Consider the following 24,616-nt stretch of genomic DNA (forward strand, 5'->3'; position numbering starts at 1 on the left):
GGCAGTCTTCAGGTTTGCACGCTTTACTGAGGGTTTCTGGGCGGCTAACTATGAGCAGCTCTACCCTTTGGTCTTCTCAGTGCTGGCAATTTTTTGTCAAAGAAGTGGTGGATGTCCTCACCTCATTCGAATCTTTTGGCAGAAGGGAAAACTCAGGCTTCCGGTCTGCCGAAGATTTCAAAAAACATGCATTCATAGGTCACACAGCAGAAAAAAAATATAAAAACACATTGTGCTGGAAGATGTGAGCAGGAAAACAGGTATATAGCCACTTAAATAGGGTGAATAAAACCCAGGAATATCAAATCAAACCAGAGAACAAAAAGTGAGCTGTTTGTGTCTTGTGTGGGAATGGAAAAACTGTGCTGGGACAAGGACATGCATAGTGGCAGACAGGTGAAACCAGCAGTTAATCATTTAACTTTCCTGTACCTGATAATCTACTCTTGCTTTTGACATAAGACAGATAAAATTTAAATAATAATTTGGTTAAAGGTTGTCCACTGATCCTGACTGGATTGCTCTCAATGCAAGCAGAGTGCTATAAACCACTGATCACACATTCACTTAATGCTTCAAAAGGGCTAATTTCACAAAGATAGGGGAGTGGCGGGGGGGAAATGAGGAAGCAAATTTAGATGGGAAAAGTCAGGCAAAAAAATGTGAATGAAATCAGTGGGGTTTTTTATTATCTTATTATTGATTACCACGGTTCCACCACACATGGTTTGGTCAGAAATAAAACAAATCCCCTGGTGACAGATTAAATGATTCTGTCTGTTCTCAGATTTAGTTTCCCCTTAAAGAGACTGACAATTAGTAGTATCTTAAATAGTTCCTGTCTCCAGACTGGCTCTTCTGCCCACTCCACCAGACACTAAAGAGAAAAAAAAAAAACCCCAACCCAAAACCTCTTAGCTCTTCTAATTCTTCCTCCCAAGGTGGATTCCTGTTGCACATGCAGTAAAGCCAAGCTTGCTTGAGCACAAAGCCAAGGAGGAAATGTTTTACCACTAGGGACTACCAGCACAGTAGTATATGCCTTGGTCATTTTGTTTATACTTGCTCTGAATTAAGCTGTCTCATTCCTTTGCATTTGCACACCCTTTAAAAGCTCTTGCCTATTATGATATTATATATTACCTGTTTTCAGCGCATTGTACTGCAGTACTCTCAATTCATTTTGCAGGAGCTGAGGTGATTTTCTGCATTTCTGAAAGTTCAGGTAATGACTGTTTTTTAGGTCACGAAGGCATCCCACTCTTTATGCTGTGCCACAGTCATAGCTGCCTTCTCATGATACACCGTGGCAGCAGAGTCCTACCTCCACTGCTGACTTGCTGAGGAATCACACATCAATTGCTTCATCATGCACGAGTTGCTTCATCATACAGTGAATTTCCAAGTTGTCCTGGTGGTGCTCAGCTGCCGGCTGGGCCTAAACCACGACACAAGTTCAAAAGTATTACTAGTGAGAGCAATGTATTACTACTGTAGCACCCAAAACATTGAGTTGGTATTTATGTCTCATCAAGCATCACCAGAAAGTGCTAGTCTGAAAATTGAGTTCTTCTCTTATGGCTACTATATTTCCTCATTACAAAGTTATCCAAAAAGTCACATTTGTGGAGGGGCCTCAGGAAATTAAAAACCATTCATATTTGAGATAAATAAAAATATTTGAAGCATTTTGTTTCAATGTTGACCCCTATGTATAACTAGAGGTCATAGATCAAAAACCAGAAAATCTAGACATTCTGGAACATGTTGATGTTTTCCAGACTCTAAGTTCAAAACAAAATTCTTCAAATGTCCATGACATTCTATTGAAGTGGCATATTAAGATGGAAAAATGATTAGATGATAAACACTTTTTATTCATCATCACCAATAGGCCAGATTATGATTTCTGTCGTACTGGCAAAATTCCCACTGTCTTCATTGTGCTTGCCAAAATGCTAGTCCTTTGACTTTGGTAAGACACATTGTTGAAGATGCAGAAAACCACCAGAGCACATATTCCTCTCTCTTCAGTGTTGTTGGCATTGACCCGGGGCGTGGGAATAAAAGTTGATTTTAGAAATTTAAATCAAATCTGGTTAAAATGTGGCATTTTTAAGAATCATTTTCCAGAAAAGAAAAATACAGACCCTAAGGACCAAAGACTGTTCTTTAAGAAGAGCTTGTCAAATTCCATTCCTGAATATCAGGGCCAGATTGTTCACGTTAAGTTTACATAGAAATTAGAAAGGAAAAAAAAATATATTGGATTATATTCAAACAAATATTCAAACAAACCCCGAATACACTTTCTATTCAGATAAAATGCTTGGCACTTTTTTGATAACAAAATGACTTCAGGCTGAAACTCTATATAGTTTCAAGGAGTTTATTTTACAGGAGTTCCCTTTAACAAATAAACGTAGGTCCTTGGAGTGTTTACTCTAAGAAGTATGACAGCCAGTTCCACCTAACCCTATTTCTACAAAAACTCATATTGTGTCTACTGGAAGTTGCCTCCCATTAGCAACTCATGCCGTATTTCACTCCGTTTCTTCGACAGACCTATGCTATTGCATTGGCCTTGCATTAGTTTGTGGAAACCACTGAGTTGAATTCCCTTGTTTCCAAGTGGAATTTGTCCATGTCATCAGCTGGCTAGCATGAACCAACTTCACGTAGGTAAACACAAAACAGCCTTAGTGTGGCACACCGTCGAATCTATTAAACTTTACTGAGAAACTAAATCATGTCCAGGGAAATTATAGGGACAGAAGAACAAGGATATATTTCATTTCACCCACTAGCATGAGCATATCTCAACAAGAAGTTTTGCATTATCTATATGACACAAGCCAAGAAAAATGTTCCAATTCAGCCTGAGATAAACTCTGTGTACAAGAGGAAGTCACTAACTTTCGTTTCTTCTGAATTTTCATATCTAATCAAAATGCCAAAGTTAGAGACCTTACACCCGTCTTTCATTAATGAGCAAGAGATGTAAGGCAATGTAAGGAACTCCGGTGGGTTTAAACACTCTTAGACATAACTGCTTCTCTCCAGTGATAATAAAAGAGAGCAAAGACAATCCCTCTCCTAACTGAGGAAACTCAGGGTGTGATGGCCCAAGAATGTAAGGAGATGAACTTGCACTTGCGTGTGAGTAGTTCAAAGCTCCTGCAATAACTACTACATTGTAAAATCCCATGTAAACCAACTCTTGAAATCATTGCTTTCAGTGCTGCATTACGAACATAGCAATTCTCAAAGAAAAACATCCTCTAGTCAATGCTTTGAGTTCTGTGTCTTCTCTTCCAGGTCTTTTGTCTTTCCCCAGTCCTTAACCGTGTGTTGGATATTCCATCTTTGTCCTGTGCAGGTCTGCATAACAAGTCTGTATGAAACCGCATTGTCTTGTACGATTTCGAGGCATCTTTTAGTGCTTCTGTTGATTACAGCTGATCCCTAGAAAAAAAAGAAAGAAAATATGAGAGAAACTGAGGGCTTGTAAATGTGCTCAGACAGGAAGCAATTCTCTTGGCCTCTACAAATGTGTCTGAGAAGTACCAGTAGGTCAGAGACCTGAAAAAAAAAATAAATTGTGTTTTCCTCGGGCTAATGAACCAAGACATCTTATGGAACTCTCCAAGGCATATTAAAATATATTTAGAGGTTTATTTTGTGTCTGCTTTTTGGAGTTAGGGAGGCAGGGGTGTGTGTTTGGTTTTTGTGGGTTTTGGGTTTTTTTACAGTTCAAAAAAATCATTTTAGTAGATTTTAATACTGTATCCTGTTTAGAAAGAAGAGAGCTAATAACAGGTAAAAGTATATTCACCTATTATCTCTAAGTCAAGATTCCAGTATCAATGGGTGAATGGGGTGGGGTGTGATTAAATCAACTCATCGTGCTGGAAATGAGGATTTTCCTAAGGGGTTGGGCTCCAGAACAAACAGGATCTTACCTGGCTCCGTCAGGCAGCCAGTTGTTTCACTATGATAATTCCTGGTGCACACAAGGAACTTAAGGTTTACTTTTAAGGTGGGTCTAAATCTTCCAGAAACACACCCGCACATTTTTCTAAGTTTCGTGGTTACAGACCAGAATAAAGATAAAGGAAAGCCCATGTTAGTGGAATTTCTGGAGACCCTATATGTCTATATTATTTGGTGCACATCACTGAAACTTTTGTCTTTCACCAATTCAACTCCTCTGTTCTCTACCACTCTCTCACAAGATTTGTCTCCTGCTTAGTTTTTCACCAAGGGATACAGTAAACAGGCCCATACATTACTGTAAAAATAATTATTAATTATATAAAGCTAATAAGTTTTGAATTGCCTGAGAGGGGAGAAGTTGCATGGCTTGCTTTCCTACCATCCATCATTATTGCCACTGGCTGTTTATCCTGCCCCAGCAGCATGGCAGTATCTGTCTTAGACTAGCTGGCTAAGCTAGTATCATCATATTCTGTATTCAGAGGCACTGAATACAGAAAATGAAAGTATCAGTTAGGGTCTTAAGCACGTCAGCATTGCCTGACATAAATCCTGCACAAATGGAGACAAGTGAACATGGCATGAAGGCTCTCATTGCCAGCTGTAACCTCAGCTCTGAAAGGATGAACCTAGCCTGATCTCCAGCAAGGATTTCCATGCTCAGATGCTGGTACAGAAGATGGTACCAGAGAGTGAGCAGGACGAGGTGTCAGCCTGCTTTTTCCTTAAGACCAACAGGGAAAGGCTGGGAGGGCAGATGGTGGACAGTGGAGAGAGTTCACAACATATAGTCAGACCATCAAAAAAAAAACTAACAGAGGCACCTGGACTTGCACATTCCCTGCCTGTCAGCTGAGCTGTAGTAACTGAGCAAATGAGTGTTTTCAGTCAGCCTGGCTAAAAATTAAAATACCTAAACTTTTAAGTTAAAGGCTTAAACCAGCTGATTCTACCAAGATACAGAGTTAGACGAGTGGCTATGGTTCAGATAACAAGTGAGAACTGGTTAAATTGTGGAAACCCAGCTTCAGCTCTGTGACCATCCCTTTGTTTTTAATATCACACACCCCTGAAGATTCAATCAACTTCACCTTAGCTCCTGCAGTGGCATCTGTAAGACTTGAGATGGAGGCAATGTTATTCAAACTGCTTTGCAAGGCAAGTGTCTAAGGATTCCTTATAATGGGAAAGCTTATTGAAATGTGGGAATATAGAAATGCACCTACCTGCTTAAAATCCCAGTACAAGTTCAGGCCTTTATTCACAGCTATGTTACATTGCTCTAAAACTGGCAGGTCCCCATTCCCAGGGTCTGTTAGGCATCTATCAACTGTATTTCGTCGGGCACGTAAACCTCCTATATACATTTCTCCAGTGCTGTGAAAAAAGATGTGCTGAAAGGGAAGGTGACACCACTGTCAGTGTATTAAGATACCAAGGAAATCTCACCAGCAGATGATAGCAGAGACGTCCAAAACTGATGATGAGATATATCAGTTGTATAGCACCAGCATTCACTAATCTCTCAGTAATTAAACCAGGATGAATTTGATCCTAGACAACATCTTTGTCCTTTCTGATGAAAAAAAGCAAGATGCTTACAACTGAATGGTAACCCTTAGCTTCCCTCCTACTGAGGGGACAGGTAGTGAGGTGTGAGAAAGAGCTCCACCTCTCTCCCATTCATCCCACTGATCTGTTAATCAACAAGATCAATCAGCATCAACATGAGGTCTCACAATCTTTTGGCAAGGCTAAACCAAAAGCCTTAGTTTAATGCACTTAGATCTCCACAGGAACCTGCTCTGCTGCCAGTTGCATTGGGGAGCAGAATTTAATGAAATAAAGGTTAATATTCCCCTTTAGACAGCACAAAGATAAAAGTTTTGAAGTGCCTATTGCATGGCCCTGCGGATGCTTGAAAGGAACAATTAGCAACAGCTCATATGTGAAGATCTGATCACTTGCTTGCATTACCTGTGGTGAGTATGCATGACAGGGATACATAATCGGCATGTTTCCAGGGACAGGGCCTTGATCAATACAGATGTCTTCTTTCAATGTATTCTTCATCTGCAGAATAAAACAGGAAATTTACTGTGAGGAACAGCAATCCTGTTTTCAACTCCTCACCGCTAATTTTAGAAACTGCCCCGAGAGCAAGGCTACTTTATTCAGAGCTCTGCATCGAATCCTGAAATGGAAGATACAATATGGGTTTAGAAAAACCTCATATTACCTTTGTAGAAATGATTCATCACAGCAAAAATCAAAAGTAAGTCTAAGGTCCTTCAAAGACTCATCAATATTGTGCCATGTAGCATCATGCCAGAAGTCTCCAGGCAGCTCCATACAGGTAAGTGCCACTGCCCAGCTCCAGCAAGGTATGCAAGCTTGGGTCTAGAAAATGCCTACCTCTGTTAAGAAGCCACTGCAGCCTGGATGATTAGTTCTCATTTTGCAAACAGTGGCTTGATTTCCAATGTATTACATGCTATCTTGATTCATGTCTGCATGCTTTCCAAATTATCCTGCTAATCTCTGCAGGGAAAAAAATCCATTCAAAAATTCAGGCCCTTACAAGAAGATAGTGATCCATTCTCGTAGGTCAATGGATGAGCTTTGCATGCACTAAAAAAATGCGTGTTAAGCGCTTTCCCAAACTGCTGTTGTGCTCCCATCAGTACCTACACAATAACCACAGCTTAGAAATTCTAGACTGACAACTAATATGAAAAAGACTTCAGAAAACTTCAGTGTCTAGAAAGACATGTAAAAGTCTTTTTGAAGTTTCTAGGAAAATATATCATAATAAGCAAAACAGTCTTCACGACAATTCTTCATAACAGTAGAGCTAATGAGTTGTTCCATATTTCAAATAAACAGACTCAATACTTACTGTTCCATAGCCAACAATGTTGGGAAGAAATACTAAATTAGGGTAAATGTTTTTTATGTACCAGTCAAAGCCTTTACAGTTCAGTTTTTTCCTTAGCTCTTTTCTGGAAGAAACATCTCCGAAGTCTATTCCATGATTCTGCAAGAACAACATATTTAATTTCAAAAAGTTAAGGTGGTCTGAGAAACTATGGAAAATACAGACTTATTTCTCCATATTGTCTATTCATAACACAAATAAATATATTTAAAAGTTAATTTAAGCAAAAACTGTACATTTTTTAAACTTCAGAATTTCAGAATGTTTGCCTAGAAGCACCAATAAATTACTAAAAAAACTAACATGTTATGACTTCATAAATATAAAGAATATCAAAATTAGATAAAGCTAGGAAATAGTTTTCATACTGGTAAAAAATCTAGCTCAAAGTGAAAAATAAGACAGCGCTTGTTAACAATCGTAGTTTAATCAAGTCTGTTGACTGCAATGCTCATCTTATACGGGAGCAATCGAGATTCAAACTATTATTTCCAAGACTATGTAACTTCTTAAGCGAAGTGGAACAGTTCCAGCAGGAAAGTTCAACAGTAATCAGTCCAACAGGAGCTTACACCCTGTCTTCAAGCAGTTCTGTAAAATGCAGTCTGTGACCTGAATAAGTTAGGTTAGTAATTTCAAATAGACTTGTACATCCCAGAGGAAAAGAGTCATTAAAGATAAACAAGTTTTACTCAAGTTTCCTTCAGTGCTAAAACTGAATGAATGTGTTCCTACCCATGGCTTGGTTTTTGATGACTAGCATTTTCAGATGAAAAATCCCAAATATTTACAGTAAAAGTTAATTAATGAGGAAAGTGGATTCTTCTAAAGTTTTAATTTATGCTATATCACTATATATTTTAATTAGTTTCTTTAATAACTGTTCAAGAAAACATGAGGAAGTGTGAGGCTATTCTTCTTCTGTTAAAGATTCATAAATCCATTGAAGTGTGGACTGGGAAGATTCATACAGGTTTTTTTATTAACTGAAGTTATCAGTACTCAAAAGAGCTGGTCTTGACACTTCCAGTACCTTCAGCAGTTTGTGCAGGAGAAATGTTAAAACCATATTCAGAAGTACTGAAGTTAGTCAAAATGAGAAAAAAAACCCTGTAATTTAAAGGATTTAGATGATGATTATGATGATGATGATTAAGTTCTTAATTTCCTGGTATTACCATTTTTCAACCTTCCAAGGATGCTTTAAGACTTTCCCCTTTTTCTTCCAGGAAAACAAAAGTAAAACTTTGGGCTGCAGAGAGGAGAGCTTGCTTAATAAAAGTCATTGGGTATGTGATGAAGAGTAATTGAATTCTCTATTTCAAGTTCAATTTTGCTTATTTAAAAGATATTCAGGGACACTTAGATCACTTGAGACATGCTTTTTCATCTAAATTATGAATATTCCAAATAAAATATCCCATACTCTCCCTAAAAAATTTAAAATACATGTTAAATAATTTCATTTTATATTATTTAAGCTAGGCATAAGCTTTTGGTCTGAGCCTAAGAGGAACATGTCAATGATCATGACTCTTGGATGCCATCCATATCAATAATTATTAACATATCAATATTAATTTTTTGTCCACAGTGAGTCTTACAAGCACACTATGCCTTTTCTTTGTGTGACCACATGCTCTTATTTCACCACTTTTAGACTTTGGATTCCAATTTGAGACACAGAGAAATTCTGCCACCTCAATTGGAAGATTCCATGCAAAGTAGACCATGTACTTGTAGTCATCCATCCACACTTCAGCTACCCTCAAGGCGTTGCGTTTCACCGCGATGCTGAAGTCTGGCAAGTAAGGCTTGTGAGCTCTTTCCAAATGAGCGATTCTTGAACAGGGCAGCACTTCTACTTTACCTCCACACTGCCAGGCCTAGGTCAAGAAGAGAGAATTTGAGGTAAAGTTGCCTATTTACCCAAGCTCTTTGCACGTTTTGTTAAAGCGCTCCCATTTCTGCTCCCCCCACTCCTTCACCAGATAAACCCACATGCCATCAACATTCAAAGCTCTATTTCCTGGCTTGAGTGAATGAAAATAATTTTTCAATACCTTTAATTTCTACTGTATGTAGCCCTACCACAGGTCCAGGAGAGTAAAGGCATGTTCTTTCTTCTTTTTCTTTGCCATTACCATTAACAAAACTACTCACCAGTTTCCTGTGACAAGGCACTCAGATCAATTGGTACAGATGCACTAAGGCAAACTGGTACATACATCCAACTGATCTCGCTAGGAGCAAAACTGCAAAATACTGTGGTGGCTATGGACCTGAACCCTTCAGAAGCAGTGACATTGCCCATGACATGCCAAGAGCAAAACCGGTCCTGCAAAATCTTACACATTAGGAAGAATTCAAGAGAAAGAAAAAAATCCATTGGATTCCTGGAAATTATCTACATGGAATTCAATTCCTAAGCAGGCCACAGTCAATGCTTCAAAACTACTGAAGGTCCAAAACAAACACACCCAACTTAACCATACATGAACCAGTGTAAGTGTGGAAGCTCTTCAAAACGCGAGCAGCTATGCAGAACTGAACCCGAGCTGGCAAATCCACACGGCACTGCACAATGCCGATTTTTCGATCTCACACAATGCTCCATTATGTGCTATAGACTTCCTTCACATGTTCACATTAAATTTTCCAGGACTGGCAGCTGGCTAAAGAAAAACACGAGAGGCTACTTGCATGCTAACCAAGCATATTTGACACAAGAAACCCTCAGGATGGAAATAAACAGAGATCTTTAATACTATTTTTACAGTCAATTTTCAGAGCAGCTTTGGTTTTTAACTGACGCATTCTTCATTGTTTTTGCCTCCAGCACTTGTGTAAATGACTACAGAGTAGACATTGCCACCACTGTGAATGGTGCAGGGCAATAAAGAATAAAGTGGAAATGTATTTTTCACGCAACAGAACTGAATTATTAATTCACAACCTGCCTCACCAGTCATGAGGTGATGACATGTGATGTTTCAGTCTCACAGACAGAATATGAAGCATGGGGGTTTGGCCATCTCCACCACAAGTAATGGACAAATGTGCAAACATCTCCAATATAGTATCAAGTTAGCACATCCACGTGACTCAGTGTGATGCCTTACACACAGGGGCTTTGTTTAACATAAGATTTAACATGTCTGGAAGACTGTTGCTTTACTCCTCTTGATCATCTTTTCTACAAATCAGAAAACTTCATTTAGGCGTATTTCTGCTCTAAGGACACATATTATAGGAACTCTATTTGTTCTCTTTCTTTTCCTTCAGATTATTCAATTGCTTCACATATTTCCTGATGGTCCCAGCATTCAAAACACAACTCCAGAAGAGAACTTAGCGGTAGAAGGGAAGCATCATCAATGACATCATTTCCCATGCAGCTGTATGGCCATGTTGACTCATACAAAGCCTGTTACTCCCAGTTCTTTTCTAGCTGGATGATCCCCAACCTACGCTTCTGTAGCTGTTTATTCCTCATCTTTCTCCCAATTACTGCCATTTTTCTTTCTTGCATAAAGCAGGCTACTCTGTTATAGAAAAAAAAAAACCTAGACTTGTTTGACGTGATTTGTTTAGACAAATGTTTATTATCTGTATTATCTCTTATGTGCTTACTAATAGATACCAGAACAAAAAAAAAACAAAACTGTAAGAACATGAGAAAATGCCCATACCAGACCAACAGTCCATCTAGCCTACTACTATTCTGTATTCTGTAGTAACTGCAAACTTATTCCTGGGGAATGTTAAGAACAAGACAAGTACATACGTTAACTCTCACAGTCCCCAGTTACTTCCAGGTAGGGGACTTTCTGCATATTCCTCTTCTTTACTAAATCTGAGTAGGTTTTTCTTCCATAACTGTTCAGTGTCCCCACAAATGACTGCAAGTTTTTCAGACCCACAATACTCTTTGGAAGGAGCTCTGCTCCTCATCTGTTGGTCACATCTGCTACTAGAAGAATTAAGTACCTCCTCCTCATGCTCATTTTGAAACTGGCTACTGACTTCTTTCAAAGCCCCCTAGTTTTCATATTTACAGAGAAAAAGAATAATCAGACTCTTTTTTCCTAGATATTTAAGACTTGGTAACAGGTTTATAATTCTCATGTCCTACCATCCTTTCTCTTCTTTATAGAGATAAGTATTATGTTAATCTTTTTTCTTCTCAGGTCTAGAATGTCTCCAACTACCATTACTTTTAAAAAATACTCATCAATAGAATTTTTAGTGCTCTCACATGTTCCTTAATAACTACAGACACTCCAGATAAAGAAAAGAAAAAAAAGAAAAAATAAAATAAAATAAATAAAAAAATTCCTCCATTCTTGATTTGAAGACAACCAAAGTTGAAGAATACATTACTTTCTAGGGCAGATAGACCTCTTTCTGGTTTGTTTTTAGTTGGTTGGTTTTGGGTTTTTTTGTTTGGTTGGTTTTTCCTAATACATAACTTCATTTAACTTGATCTTATCTTATTCTTCTGCTGAGCCAAGAGACATATACCTTAAATTTCTACAGAGAACCACATCTTGTAAGATCCAGTATTTCCTCACTAAACTAGGTTTTTGTGTCAGGAGTCAAAATCCTTAAGAAGTATCAACAAAAGCCTGCTGATGAGCCTTAAATGCTATTGGAAATCTATCACTTCCCTTTGGTACACAAAACAAAACAGAACTGTTCTGAAATATTAACCTATACTTTGGACAATAACCAGTGGCCTGAGTGCTTTCAAAAAAATCACATACTAATTTTTACTGTATTTCAGAAAAAGATATAAAAAATAGGCTTACCCTCAGGCCAAGTTCCACATTTTCTCCGCCATATATGTGCATTCCACTGTCCAGTACACCAATCTCACCCAGAAATTTCCTATCTGCAGCAAGAATCCCCATTATAGACGGGCTCCTGGAGAGCAACAATGATGGAAATAAAGCAAAGTCACATCTTGAACTTACAGAAGGATTCCAGTTGTGTTGAAGAGAGAGTAAGATTTAATTCAGAACATGTGGATCAACGTTAAAGAATCCAGAAGACAGCAAATAAACTTGATCAATGGTTTAAAAAGCATTTTTTTAAGAATTAAATCTATTTTGAGTGGAGATGTAAACCACAGCTTTCACGTATTTAAAAAAAGAAGAAAGAAATCAGACCAAACTGCAGCAAGGAAGAATTAGGTTGTACATTATGACATTTTACCTAACAGTAAGGAAACTTAAACACTAAAGCCTGTTGCCAAGGGGGATTGTGGAATCACTGTCGATTAAGGTTTTGAAAGAGAGATGAGATGATTGTCTGGCAGGACCAATTCCCCTGTAGATTAATCCATCTGAAAGGGTATTTGGTGCTCTTTTCATATCCCCATTCTCTATGACCAAACGCGCTTCTATTTTCTCTGGTCTAAGAATTGTGGACACTCCCCTGTGAAATATTCTTTAACCTACATTTAGCTTGTTTTCATTCCATTCTTCTGCCCGAAACACTAATGCTCACTATATAATGTTTTTAACACATACGGGCTCCAATTTCACTCATAGTTCTTTAAGTATCTGTGCAGCCTTATCTCCAATGCTTGGCTACCAGCTGTAGGAGTATACAAATGAAGAAATGTGCCAGCTCATCTGACAAACAGAGTACAGTATTTTCAAATGTTTTCATGGTGCCTTCCCTCCTCAGGATCTACACAGTAAATTTTAAAGCCTTTTATATAAATAAGTGTGGTGGGTATAACCTTGGCTGGCTGCCACCAGGTGCCCACAAAGCTGGTGTCTCATTCCCCCTCCTCAGCAAGACAGGGGAAGAAAATAAGATGAAAAAGTTCATGGGTCGAGTTCATGGGTGTTGATCTCTGCTCTGACATGGTCCTCCATTGGCTGCTGTGAGGATATCTGGCCAGCACATTCCTCATGTGCTGCAGGGGGGCAACCTGCTTCACCATGGCCTTCTCCATGGGCTGCAGGGGAATATCTGTTCCCGTGCCTGGAGCACCTCCTCCCCTTCCTCTGACCTTGGAGTCTGCAGGGCTGTTTCTCTCATATTTCTTCCTCACTCCTCTCACTCACAGCTGCCATGCAGCATTTTTTACCCTGTTTTAAATATGTTATTGCAGAGGCACCACCAGCATTGCTGATTGGCTCAGCTTTGGCCAGCACCATGTTCATTTTGGAGCCAGCTGGAACAGGCTGTGTTCAACATGGTGGCAGCCTCTCACCTATTCTCACAGAAGCCAACCCTGCAGACTCACACACTACCAAAACCCTGCCACGTAAACCAAATAAAATATGATAGGACTAGAAAAATGTGATGACTATATCTTATCTCTTGTTAGGTTTTTTTAAATTTTGTTTAATAGATGGCTGTTAGTAGCTAAGGGACAATCAACCACATCTGACATCCTCGCAGAACAAGGAAACAAATTGATTTATACATTCAACATGAGAAGGCTGCTGGTATCATAGTACCAGCAACCATCTTGTGTTGAATACATAAACTAATCTGAACAGTTAAGGAAGGTATCAGGAACAGAAGCAAATATATTGGATCCTAAGCCTAGCAATAAAGGGTTACTTTAGGTATAACAGCTGTGTGTAATGTGTTCGTGTCTTTTTCTTGGTTTTGAGTGATACACAAGCAATAAGGGTTGAAAAAGTCTGCCCAAGATCACCGTAATCACATGTCACTCCAACATCTCCAAAGAAAGAACTGCACAACTTGAATCCATGTGAATCCTCACAGCTCAGCCATGCAATTGTCCAGCCAAGCTGTGAGATTCTTGGGCAAGCGTGGAGAGGGAACGCAGTTTATCTTGTACAGTCAATAAATATTGCTACCACACTCCTAGCTAAGGAACATAAGACAGAAAAATCAATGACTTAGGGATTGCCTGAAAATCTGACAGCAGGATCAGCGCAGGGCAGATTCTGTAATACAACCCTGCAACTGATATACTGAGACTTTCAGGGCTGCTAAAGAACCCACACTTCCAAACCAACTATCTAGATGTAACATACTTCATAGGTATCTATCCCACCACCTATGAAACATCTTCTTCCCTCTGCTAGCTCTACACTGGATATCACGTATCTTGGCTCACTCTCAAATGCTATTCATACTTACCTGACTGGAGCTGTTTCGTCTTTAAGAGCATACCATTCAGCTGGTAAAGGTTCATAAAGGCACCAGAGCCCCCAGTCAAATCCATCTGCAGCCACCGAATACTGAAGAAGCTCAAAGTCATCAAACCGAATATTGTCAAATACTGGTGATATTATAACAGTGCGATCTTCTTTTATTCGTGACAAAATAGGTTCAGCCCTACCAAAATTAACAAACAGAGACTATTCAGCTTGAAAATGTGGAAATGTATTAAACAGTACTAAATTTTACCACCCGTTTCTAAAACTGAGTCAGCTAGGTTATTTAAGTCGTTGGCCTCTACAAAAAGTTTAGTCTTGGAGTGCTAGTAACGCAAATTGCTAACACCATGGTTCAATTCTCCCTTTCAATAGGCACCTTCTGCATTTTGACTGTCACTAATTATAAAGTTCCATGCTTAACTTGCTGGGTTTATTGCCAACTGGGTCTGCTTCCTGCAGGCCCTAAAGAGTCTTCACTATCTGCATAAAGAGAGAAAGAGAAAGAAAAAAGGAAGGGAAGAAGACCCTGGGAGGTGCTCTAAGCCCTGAGGTTGATCATTCACCCTCTTTCTCCTGTGCCTTGATGGCATGGCTGCTGAATGAGGAAGAGGGTGTGATGGATCAATGAACCCCTATGATGGAAGAAGGCTCAGAGAAGATAAGCAAGGATGATGCACTCATAAAGCTCAGAGAAGAATGTAGGGAGGAACCACAGCTATTGCAAAAGAAGCTGAAGTTAATCCAACACCAAGGGGAACGGAGTGTGGCCTTTTTGTAGATAAATGGCTGTATCGGTTGAGTAGGTCAACTGATTATGTACATGGCCTTCCTAAAATAATCAATAGAAAGTATTATCTTTCTGACCCAGCTAGACCAACATAGGAAAAGTGTATATGAGGCTCAGCCCAACATAGAGTATAAAAACTGAACACCCATCAAAATTAACTTTGAAGAGAGCAACACACTTGACTTGGCTTCAACCCATGTATTCCTTCCCAGCAACTGGGGATGCCCAACATCTTGACAGTGAGTTTATAGAGAGCGGTAATATGAATCCCATTTGTATTGCGATTCAACTGTATACTGCAATTGCTATATTGCACTCGTGTTGTGATTTCAGTATATTGCTGTATCACTTTTCTAAACCAAAATCTTGTGTATCTTCAAGTAAGTATATCTAGTATTAAACATTAAACCCTCCTTGGGTAGGATATCTAAAAGAACTCGGTCAGAAAGTATTGGACTCTGACAGAGGAAGTCTTTTTGCTGGAGCCCAATTGTTGTTAGGCCTGGAAGAACTGACTTTATCTCTCCCTACATACTCCTGACAGCCCCAGCTATCCCAAAGAGTTCTGAAAGCCATGACTAAAGGACTTCAGTATCACCTTTAAAACTGTAACAGCAAGAGAGTCTCAATTAGTGCGTTATCAAGAGGCAAAGAGAGATCTGGACCACACAGAGACATTTTGGCTTGGGAAGGGCTGGGAGAAGAACCTTGTTCCTAGAAAGTGAGACAGCATGGACAATAGTCAGCAAGTGAATTCAACAACCCAGAGGGGTGAGAATGTAGAGATTTCACACAAAACAGTACCACGGACATCACTACCCAACAGAATGTAAATATCCATCATCAGCTGCTTGTTGTCTCTCTATGAAAAAGAGTCCCACAGAACAATGATGCACCGTTAAACTAACGGGCAACAGTAAATAGACATTAGCCAAAGCTGGAATAAGAATCAAACCAGTTTAAAGTCATTGGGTATTATGGCTGTCTAATATGCTTATAAAGAGCCACTAAACAGCTTACTCTGTTACCTGTCTGCTTTGCTACTTATTTCAAACAATTGTATCCATTTTCCTCTCAGAAATAAATGACTCAGTGGTTGTTAATTAACATGTGGCAGGCCAGAAAGGAGAACCATACATGGGATGTCTGACTCAGCTACACAGTTATACTCCTTGTCCTCCTCCCTCTCCCCACTTCAGAACCCCCCCAGTCTTCATAGTCTTACCACGCCGTGTTCACTTCAATATGGGCATCCAAAATTGCAACAACATCTGCAGTTGATGCCTCCCAGCCAGAAATCCGGGCTTGTGTTAGGCCTTGTCTTTTCTGATGTCTGATGATCTTCAGCAGTCCAGGATATTTTGCATTGTAATTTTTTATGTGTGTTTCCAAAGGTTCTTTCAGATCATCTAAAACCAGCCCCCACATTTTAATGATTTAAAAAATATTAATAAAAAAAGAAAGAGTTAATCAATATTAAGAAATGGAAAACATCATGGCTTTCTAGCTTCTTCCAGTTCCAGACTGAAAACTGATCTTTTTCTTTGCAATGAACAGGTAGAATTATTCAGGTACTCATCAATTCAAGAGTCTTATTTTTAAAACTACCTTCCATTCCAGGACTTCAGTTAAGTATCTAAATTTCATTTACATATAGTGCTACTGTATGGCTTCTAAATTGTGCACAAATACATCAGTGTGTAGAAACTTTAGACGTGTGCCATAACAGCAACCAATTAGCTGTCTGAGTGCCATGATTTCTGTGTGTATCTTCTACCATGTGAAAAGGAAAAGAGAAAATAAACAAGCCCTGAAAACACGAAATACTCCTATAAGAGTGGTAAGCATGCTAACTCCCTCATCAAAGGAAAAAATACCGTCAGAGAAAAGGAACAGACTGTTGGGATCTCTTAGCATTGTTTTGGAAATTCACTTAAACTCTTGCTCCACCCAAATGGACATGTTTTTCTAGCAGCTACAAAGCATTAGATAAATGAGAAATCAAACACATCTCATCAGGGAAGGGAAAAAAAAAAAAAGGAAAGAGCACCCTTATGATCAGGGCATGACTGTTTCTTACAGATGATTATACAATGCTTTGTTCAGCTCAATTTTAAGAGCAACGATGCACCCACTGCTTCCCCTAGGAGTATTTTCCACAACCCAAAACTCTTCAAGGAGTTGTTTCAGGTACTTACAGAGTTAGGGTTTTTAGCATACTCTTACTTTGGTACTTTGCCTGATGAGCCAGTGATCATAAACACTCTCCCACTTCAATTTTTAACCTTTTCAGATAGTTGCAGAGAATCATCCTGATCCCTATTAGCTCCTCTTTTTCAGGCTATTAAGGTGTATTTTTTTCCTCATGTACTCAATTTACTTCTTAATTTTGAGCAGTCTACTCTATGTGCACCCAAAAGGCCACCAACATTCATTTAACACAATAGTGGTATAAATTAGTAAGAAAGAGTCCTGCCTTCCCTGGATCACTTACCATTTGAACTGTAATCATCTATCAGGATGATTTCTTTCAATAAATGAGAAGGTGTTCGGTTAATTATACTAGTAATTGCACGTAAGATGATTGACAGTGCTTCATTTATAAATATGACTACAACACTGAGTGTTGGAAGGTCTTTCGGATATGTTTTCATTTTACAGCTGTAATAGAAGAATGAAAACTTTAGCACAGTTTCTAAAGAAAGTCAGAGAGCAAGACAGATGCAAGAAGGCAGAATTGGGGTGTTGGGCTTAAAACATATAGTAAAAATCAGCGTAAGAGTGGAAAAAACAGAATTCCCAAATCCAAGTTTCATTATTAATTTGAGCTGCATTATATATGTATATAAACTACTGGGGGGAGTTAAAATTTCTGTTAAGATAAAAAGAGCAATTACTGTTTCTCAATCCAAAATGCTTATAAAATATTGAAACTAAAGAATACAGTTAACACAGCCAGGGATGATTAGCCTACAAGGCAGTGGACATGTGAGTTGAAATTTGGCTTTTTGCATTTGCAGAAGATGACAATGGCCAAACTTGACAGCAGACAAAAGCAAATTAGATAATAATCCCTTTGTATGTGTAATGAAGGAGAACAAGGTAGGTCTACCTATAAACTGACGTGGGAGAAGGATTCCCTTGGACAAGGGATCTCTTTAGGAAATTCTTGAAAGAGCTTCAAAAATACTTACAGAGTAAATCAGACCTTGTGGAACTCCATGCTACCCCAGAATAACTTGTTTCCAGTACTGAAACAAACTTTTTTGTGCTATTTGAATACCTTTAGACTCCCTGCTTACCATCAAAAGATTTTTTAATATTTTTTTTTAAAGTATATATTTGGGATATTTATCAAGACGGTGAGGACTGGGTCTTCTTCATAGTGCTAAGCACTAACTCCCTCTAGAGCAGACAACAGAGCATAGCTGGATTCTCAGGCTGTTAATTCCCTCCCCTTAGAAATCCGCTGATGAAAGCAATACTCAGACTGCATGAGTTGTATAGATACACAAAGTAGCTCTCAGAGCCAGGTTCACTGTTCAAGCAGACCTCTACAGTGGCAATTGTGCACGAATTGAATGCATTTTTGTTGGAATTTCTCCATTAGCTTTATTCTCCATTAGTACAGGAGCCTGAATGACTGCAAAAGGCAGTCTCTGCAAATGCATCTTTATGATGTATTTTTATTTCTTTATGATGTATCTGTATTTCTTTATGATGCCAAGCAGAAGAGTGCAGTTGCATAACCTGCTCTTTACATCTTTCCAGAGGACTGCCAGTAAGACAGCTTCCCTTTCCCCAAGTGTGACATTGTTATTTCACATCTACTTGCAATCCACTCTGCCCTCCACATCTTTTTCTGAAACGCTCCATCAGATTTAATACAAGCGACCATGAGTACAAAGGTATAGGCTTTCAGTAGACCTGTGACATTCTTCCATGTTTACACTGTGGAATTTTGTTCCTCTAAAGCTTACTATTACCTTTTGCAATAAATTGTGTATCTTATCATACTATACAGAAAAAAATGGGTTTGCTTTTTTAACAGATACTTGTTCCTTATGGGGATTTTAATGGTCACCTGTGCCAGCTCCCATAGTACCACTGGTCTGCTTAAAAAATATTATCTATTGACTTCAAGAACCAATTCCTGGAAAAATCCCTTAAGCTTACTCATATGAAGTAGACTGCATACCTACATCTTAATCCTTTAGATGTTTACCCCACTATATTTTCCATGTAATTAATCCTCAAACTCTTTGATAACTTGAGAGGGGAACAGAGAGAGAAAACAAGGCTATAAGGAAACTCACATGGTCACCATTCCATTGTGGCTATGGCTACAATACTAACAATAAGAGTGACAGGATTCAGCTCCAGTGCTGAATCTTAAACCTCACCCTTCATGGGACTCACTAGCCAATAATTAGTTCCAGCCACCTCTCCTCTTTGATTTCTAATAATCTTTTAATAAGCAGTATAGGTATTCCCCACTTATGGTCTGCAACATAGCTAAGAAAAACAACCATTTTGTTAAAAAGGACAGAATTTTACAACATAGGGTCTACTTCTCCATTGATTATATTTTGGGGGCTTTCAAAAGGGGTTTGTGCATGTGTAATTAAAAACTCCTCTTTGGATATCTCAGCATATAAGAGGCTTACATAAGACAACATAACAGACAAGAGAAAGCATGCTTCACATGTCCTGCCTTTGGGGCTTAAATAGAATGTAAACAGACCAGAAGGTCTCATATCTTCTGAATATTATGGTTAGTTTTTCCCCTTTATATTGACAGTTAGAAGTCCTATATCAATTATAATGTTAACATCAAATTCTCTTTCTTAAATGTCTTCTATACACTGTGACTTCTTTTCACAGTCTTTGGACTATTACAAGTCTGAGCAAGACTTGGAAGAAAATGATAGAAAAAAACCCCTAAACAAACAGAGTACAAATTGAGATCTGTTAGTGGATTATTTAAACTTAGTTCAAAGCAATAGATCCCTTCCCCTTTAGTTTCATGTCTCCTTGTGAATGTAAAGAGGGCTTATACTGTACCTGGGAGATCTGGTGTCTCTGATAGGTCGGTCTAGAGGTAGATGATCACTGAGATAAACATTATACCCATAACTTAGAAATAAATTCTGTGCAACAGTTTGCTCCTCTTCACTTAAATCTGCACCCCAGCGTTTAAACAAAACTGAGTCCGGGTACAGCAAACGGTGTACAATCTTCTTTTCCTCCTTTGCATTGTCAGCTTTGTGTACTTCAGTCTTGGAACTACCTTGCAGCTTCAGATTATGCTCTATTTGTTTTATATTTTCATGGAATGCTTCCACTGATTTTGCTGATTGAAAATAAAAGAGGATTGATTATAACAGCAATTGAGAATGCTTTCTATTACCATAACTGAGCCAAATTCCTTTATAACACTGTAGGTTAAGAGATCTGTGAAGTTACAGCTAAACTGATATTCACATGAGAGTAGCATCAGACCCTCCCTCCTACATGAGAACAGTTTTTAAACATCACATTTCACAATAACCTGCAACAGATCCTGCTCTCAATTGCAGAAGTACAGAGCAAGGGACACTGTGCTGGCATCAGTGGAGAAATCTGGGAGTAGAAGCAACACACAAATTGTTAAATTTGGCCCAAATAATTTCCATGACATTATGCTCGAGTTTTACATTAATGTGTTACGGATTCATCACAGGATTCCTGTCTAAGTCAGGTTGCTGACACCATATTCATCTTGAAGGTAAATACAGTAAAAGAGCCTTTTGCCATCTCCTTTAATAAGCTTACTGGAATCTTTTGACTTCTGCTTAGAAAGATTTGAATAGGGTGAGCCCTAATCTCTCAAGGTTTTGTTAGGTTTGCAATATTGTGCCATAAAGAAAGGGCACAGATAGCCTGCGTAAGATCGTTTAGGACATCCTGCTCTTGAAGGTAAATACAATAAATGAGCCCTTCGCAACATCTCTTGAAATGCTTATTGTCAGTTTTGACTTCTGCTCTGTCAGAAACGTTTGAACAGGGTGAATGCTAATCTCTCAAGGTCTTGTTAAGTTTACAATATTGGACCGTGCCATGTAAAAAAGACACACAAACCCTGAACGAGTTAAAGCTTTCTACAATTAAATTACTGTCTTGATGAATGAGTGGAGCGGAATAGATGTTGTTTCAACTCAGGTAAGGCTTCTGATCCTGCCTCTCATGCACAAGCTGAGGAAGTACGCATTAGGTAAGTGGATAGCAAGGGGGATTGAACTGCAGGATCAGATGGTTGTGATCAGTGGCACAAAGTCCAGACGGAGACCAGTCATTAGTGGTGTACCCCAGGGTCAGTACTGATTCCAATATTGTTTTAATATGGTCATTAATGACCTTGAAAATGGGGCAGAGTGTACCCTCATCAAGTCTGCATATGATACCAAACTGTGAGGAGTGGCTGAAACACCAGAGAGTCCTGCTGCCATTCAGAGGGACCTGAAGAGGCTGGAGAGATAAGCCAACAGGAACTTCATGAAGTTCAACATAAAGGCAGGTACAATGTCCTGCACCTCTGGAGGAACAACCCCATGGACTGCCACAAGCTGAAAAGCAACTTTGCAGAAAAGGACCTGAGGGTCCTGGTGGACACCAAGTTGAACATGAACCAAGGGTGAGCCCTGTGGCAAAGAAGGCCAACGGTACCCCAGGCTGCATTAGGAAGAGCATTGCCAGCAGGTCGAGGGAGGGTGAGGCCACACCTGGAGTACTGTCTACAGTTCTGGGCTCCACAGTACAAGACGGACATGGACATACTGGAGCATATCCTACAAAGAGCCATTAAGATGATTATGAAATTGGAGCATCATCCTCCTCAAGGAGAGGCTGAGAAAGCCTGAGAAGGCTTGAGGGCAGATGGGGGGATTTATCGATGCATATAAATATATTATGAGAGGGACTAACAAAGACAGAAGAAGAGTTTTCTCCTGGTGTCCAGTGAAAGGACGACATGCAGTGGGCACAAACTGAAATACAGGGAATTCCATTTAAATATAAGACTTATTTTGTTATTTTGTTTTGTTTTTTTTTTTAACTGCTGGAGTGACCAAAAACTGGAACAGGTAGACCAGATAGGTTGTGAAGTCTCCATCCTTAGAGATATTGAAACCCCAACTGGACAATGTTCTGGGCAACCAGCTCTAGCTGATAATGCTTTGAGCAGGGGAATTAGAACAGACCATTTCCAGAGGTGCCTTCCAACCTCAACTATTATGTGATTCCATGACTAAGTGTTGAAATGAAGACTTCAACTTTCTTTCAAATGGATCTAAAATAATTGACAAAAACTATGCCCAACTATTGATGTCCATGAGAATAGGTGCCAGTGAAGACACTGTGAGTAATAATAGTGACATGATAGGACAGGGGATATTAAACGTGACCAAGCTGTACAGGGAAAATTCCTTATCAAGTTCAAGGGTGCCCCAAGTGGCATTTCAAACAGCTAGTTTCAGGCTTGGATGATTGAGACATTCCAAGTTTCTTCTTCTGTTCTACCTAACTCACATCCAGCTCTAATGTGAGGAGAAGCAGACAACACGACAGTCAAAGCAATGCCAGCCAGCAGCGTTCTGGCTGCTTTAGCCCTCCTACCATCGCCATGAAGTGATGACATTCAAACAACATCAAAAAAGTGTGAAATCAAGGGGTCCAAAGGAAATAAAGAGGTGGATTCTTCAGCCCTTATTCAGAGATGGTTCTATTGTGCCCACTTCCCAACAGCCCAATCAACCTACAACAGATGCCTGAAAACAAGGTCAAAATTCACAAACACTGCTCTGAGAAAGGAAAGGCCCTTTCTAAATTAATATTGCTCATATACAAGCATATCTGCTGGGACTCTGTTTGCCTTTCACTGTGGTGGGATGAGATAGAAATAGCCCTGCCAATAGATTTCAGCTAATGCTGCTTGAGAACACAGTCCAATCATGCAGGTGATGCAGAGTTCATCAACATCTTTTCCTCACAGCAGCTCCGTTGCCTTTATGCTCAAGGTACACGAAGGAAAAAGACTGAGTCACAGTTCCCCTTGTTGCTCACCCACACAGAAGAGGCTGAGGAAATGGGGCATTTCCAGTTTCTCTCAAAAATAGCTTTTTAATGGCAAACAAAATAATGACAGGAATAATAGCTGCCTGAGATGAGTATGCTGGTACAATCACCTTAAAATTACTTAACACTTCTAAAAGAGTTCAGGGTCAGGAGCTGTCCAATATGCAAAAAACCACGATGATGACTGTGAAAGACTTTATTGTTTTGTGTGTAAGTAGAGAAGCTATCACATCTTTTTCAAGATTGTAATTAATTGTAATTAAAAAAAAAAAAATAATCACAAGTGTCCAGGGAAACCCAAACAGACATTATTGCTGCTATTATTCTGTCCTTCAGAAAAATCTAGATACCTAATCCTTAAAAAGTTAAGCAGCATGGCATTTTACTTACAGAGGTTATGAATGTTCCTGTCCAAATGGTCAAGTCTCTGAAGGATGTTATTTTCTTGGTTCGGAGATCGAGGATTAACTTCCAAGGAATCAAGTTTTCCCTTTCTTTGATCTTGCATTAGGTGCACCAGATAACACACAAAACCTCCGTTCATGATTAACAGTGCAACTTTATGCGGTCTCTTCCAGGGTGCCATTGTAAGCTTAAAGAAACTCAGTGTTCTGCTGCTGGTTGGAGTTTGCCTGTGGTTCTAAGTCTGCACTAAGTCTGGTTTCCAAATGCACTTTCAAATTGCCTCTACTTGACTGAGAGCTTTGACTGCTCAGATTCAGTAATTAACAAAGTCTAATGAGTCATAAAACTGATGATGATAAGATACAGCTGACAGGCATTTTCATTTGCACGCTTATTTGTATCTGTACAAGTTATCAATGTCAGAGAATGCACGCGGCTCTCACTGGCTTGTGTAATGAGTCATGTGAACTGAGCAAGCACCTGTGGTAATGCTGTAGGAAGTGCAGGGCTGTTGGATAAAAGTCAGAAAGCCTGTCGTACAACAAAGCACATGTACACACACAGATAATTGAATAAACTGCAAGCCAATTCTATGTTTCCTGGTCATTAGCAGCTGGGGAATTGAGAATCTAATTAAGCAAAAATGTGAAAATACATTAAAATGGATTTCCCATCAGTTTTTGAGCTGGCTGAAAGCAACTGTACCTAGTAGAGGGCACTTCACAGCCCTCTTCCACACAGGTCATTCCTGCAGCTCCCCACTACCAAAACCCTACCAGTTACACCTAGTACACATACGTGAATTTGAAGTAGCACTCACAACAACAACTGGCGTAGGGAGCTTTCCTTTCCATAAAAACACCAAGCTTCTTCACGCTTCCCAGCATTGCTGTCCCAGTGTGGGTCCTCTGTTGACCACAGACCCTCAGGGCTGTCCTTGCCCCGGCACATGTCCCCCATGGGCCACAGTCCCTTCAGAAGTGTCTCCTTCCAAGAGTAGGTCTGCAGCCCCATGCCTCCTCCTCCTCCTCAGAACCCCATTGGTGCCTCCTGCCTTAAGGGCTGAAGCTCTTTCTTATGTATATTGATTCATGGCCTCTTCCACCACAGGGCAGCCCTGCAGCCTCTGCTACAGAAAACCTAACAGTTATGCCAGGTACATATTACTGTAAACATTACTTCAAATTCACATCACTAGTGTATAATCCTTTACTTTTTTTCCCC

General features: G+C 39.4%; 1 protein-coding gene across 1 annotated transcript; it reads right to left on the reverse strand.

The window, feature by feature from the left end:
- Window positions 1-2,373: 2,373 nt before the first annotated feature.
- Window positions 2,374-23,742, reverse strand: GALNT8 (polypeptide N-acetylgalactosaminyltransferase 8). The gene is made up of 11 exons (XM_075742900.1): window positions 23,378-23,742; window positions 19,940-20,228; window positions 17,370-17,536; window positions 16,101-16,284; window positions 14,069-14,266; window positions 11,746-11,860; window positions 8,635-8,820; window positions 6,896-7,033; window positions 5,974-6,069; window positions 5,223-5,390; window positions 2,374-3,465 (listed from the first exon to the last, which is right to left on the reverse strand). Exons 1-11 carry the CDS (start codon window positions 23,571-23,573, stop codon window positions 3,286-3,288), a joined length of 1,917 nt encoding a protein of 638 aa, XP_075599015.1. The 5' UTR covers window positions 23,574-23,742; the 3' UTR covers window positions 2,374-3,285.
- Between the last annotated feature and the right edge of the window lie 874 nt (window positions 23,743-24,616).

The sequence above is a fragment of the Balearica regulorum genome, chromosome 1 (assembly GCF_011004875.1).
Source record: "Balearica regulorum gibbericeps isolate bBalReg1 chromosome 1, bBalReg1.pri, whole genome shotgun sequence".
NCBI lineage: Eukaryota > Metazoa > Chordata > Aves > Gruiformes > Gruidae > Balearica > Balearica regulorum.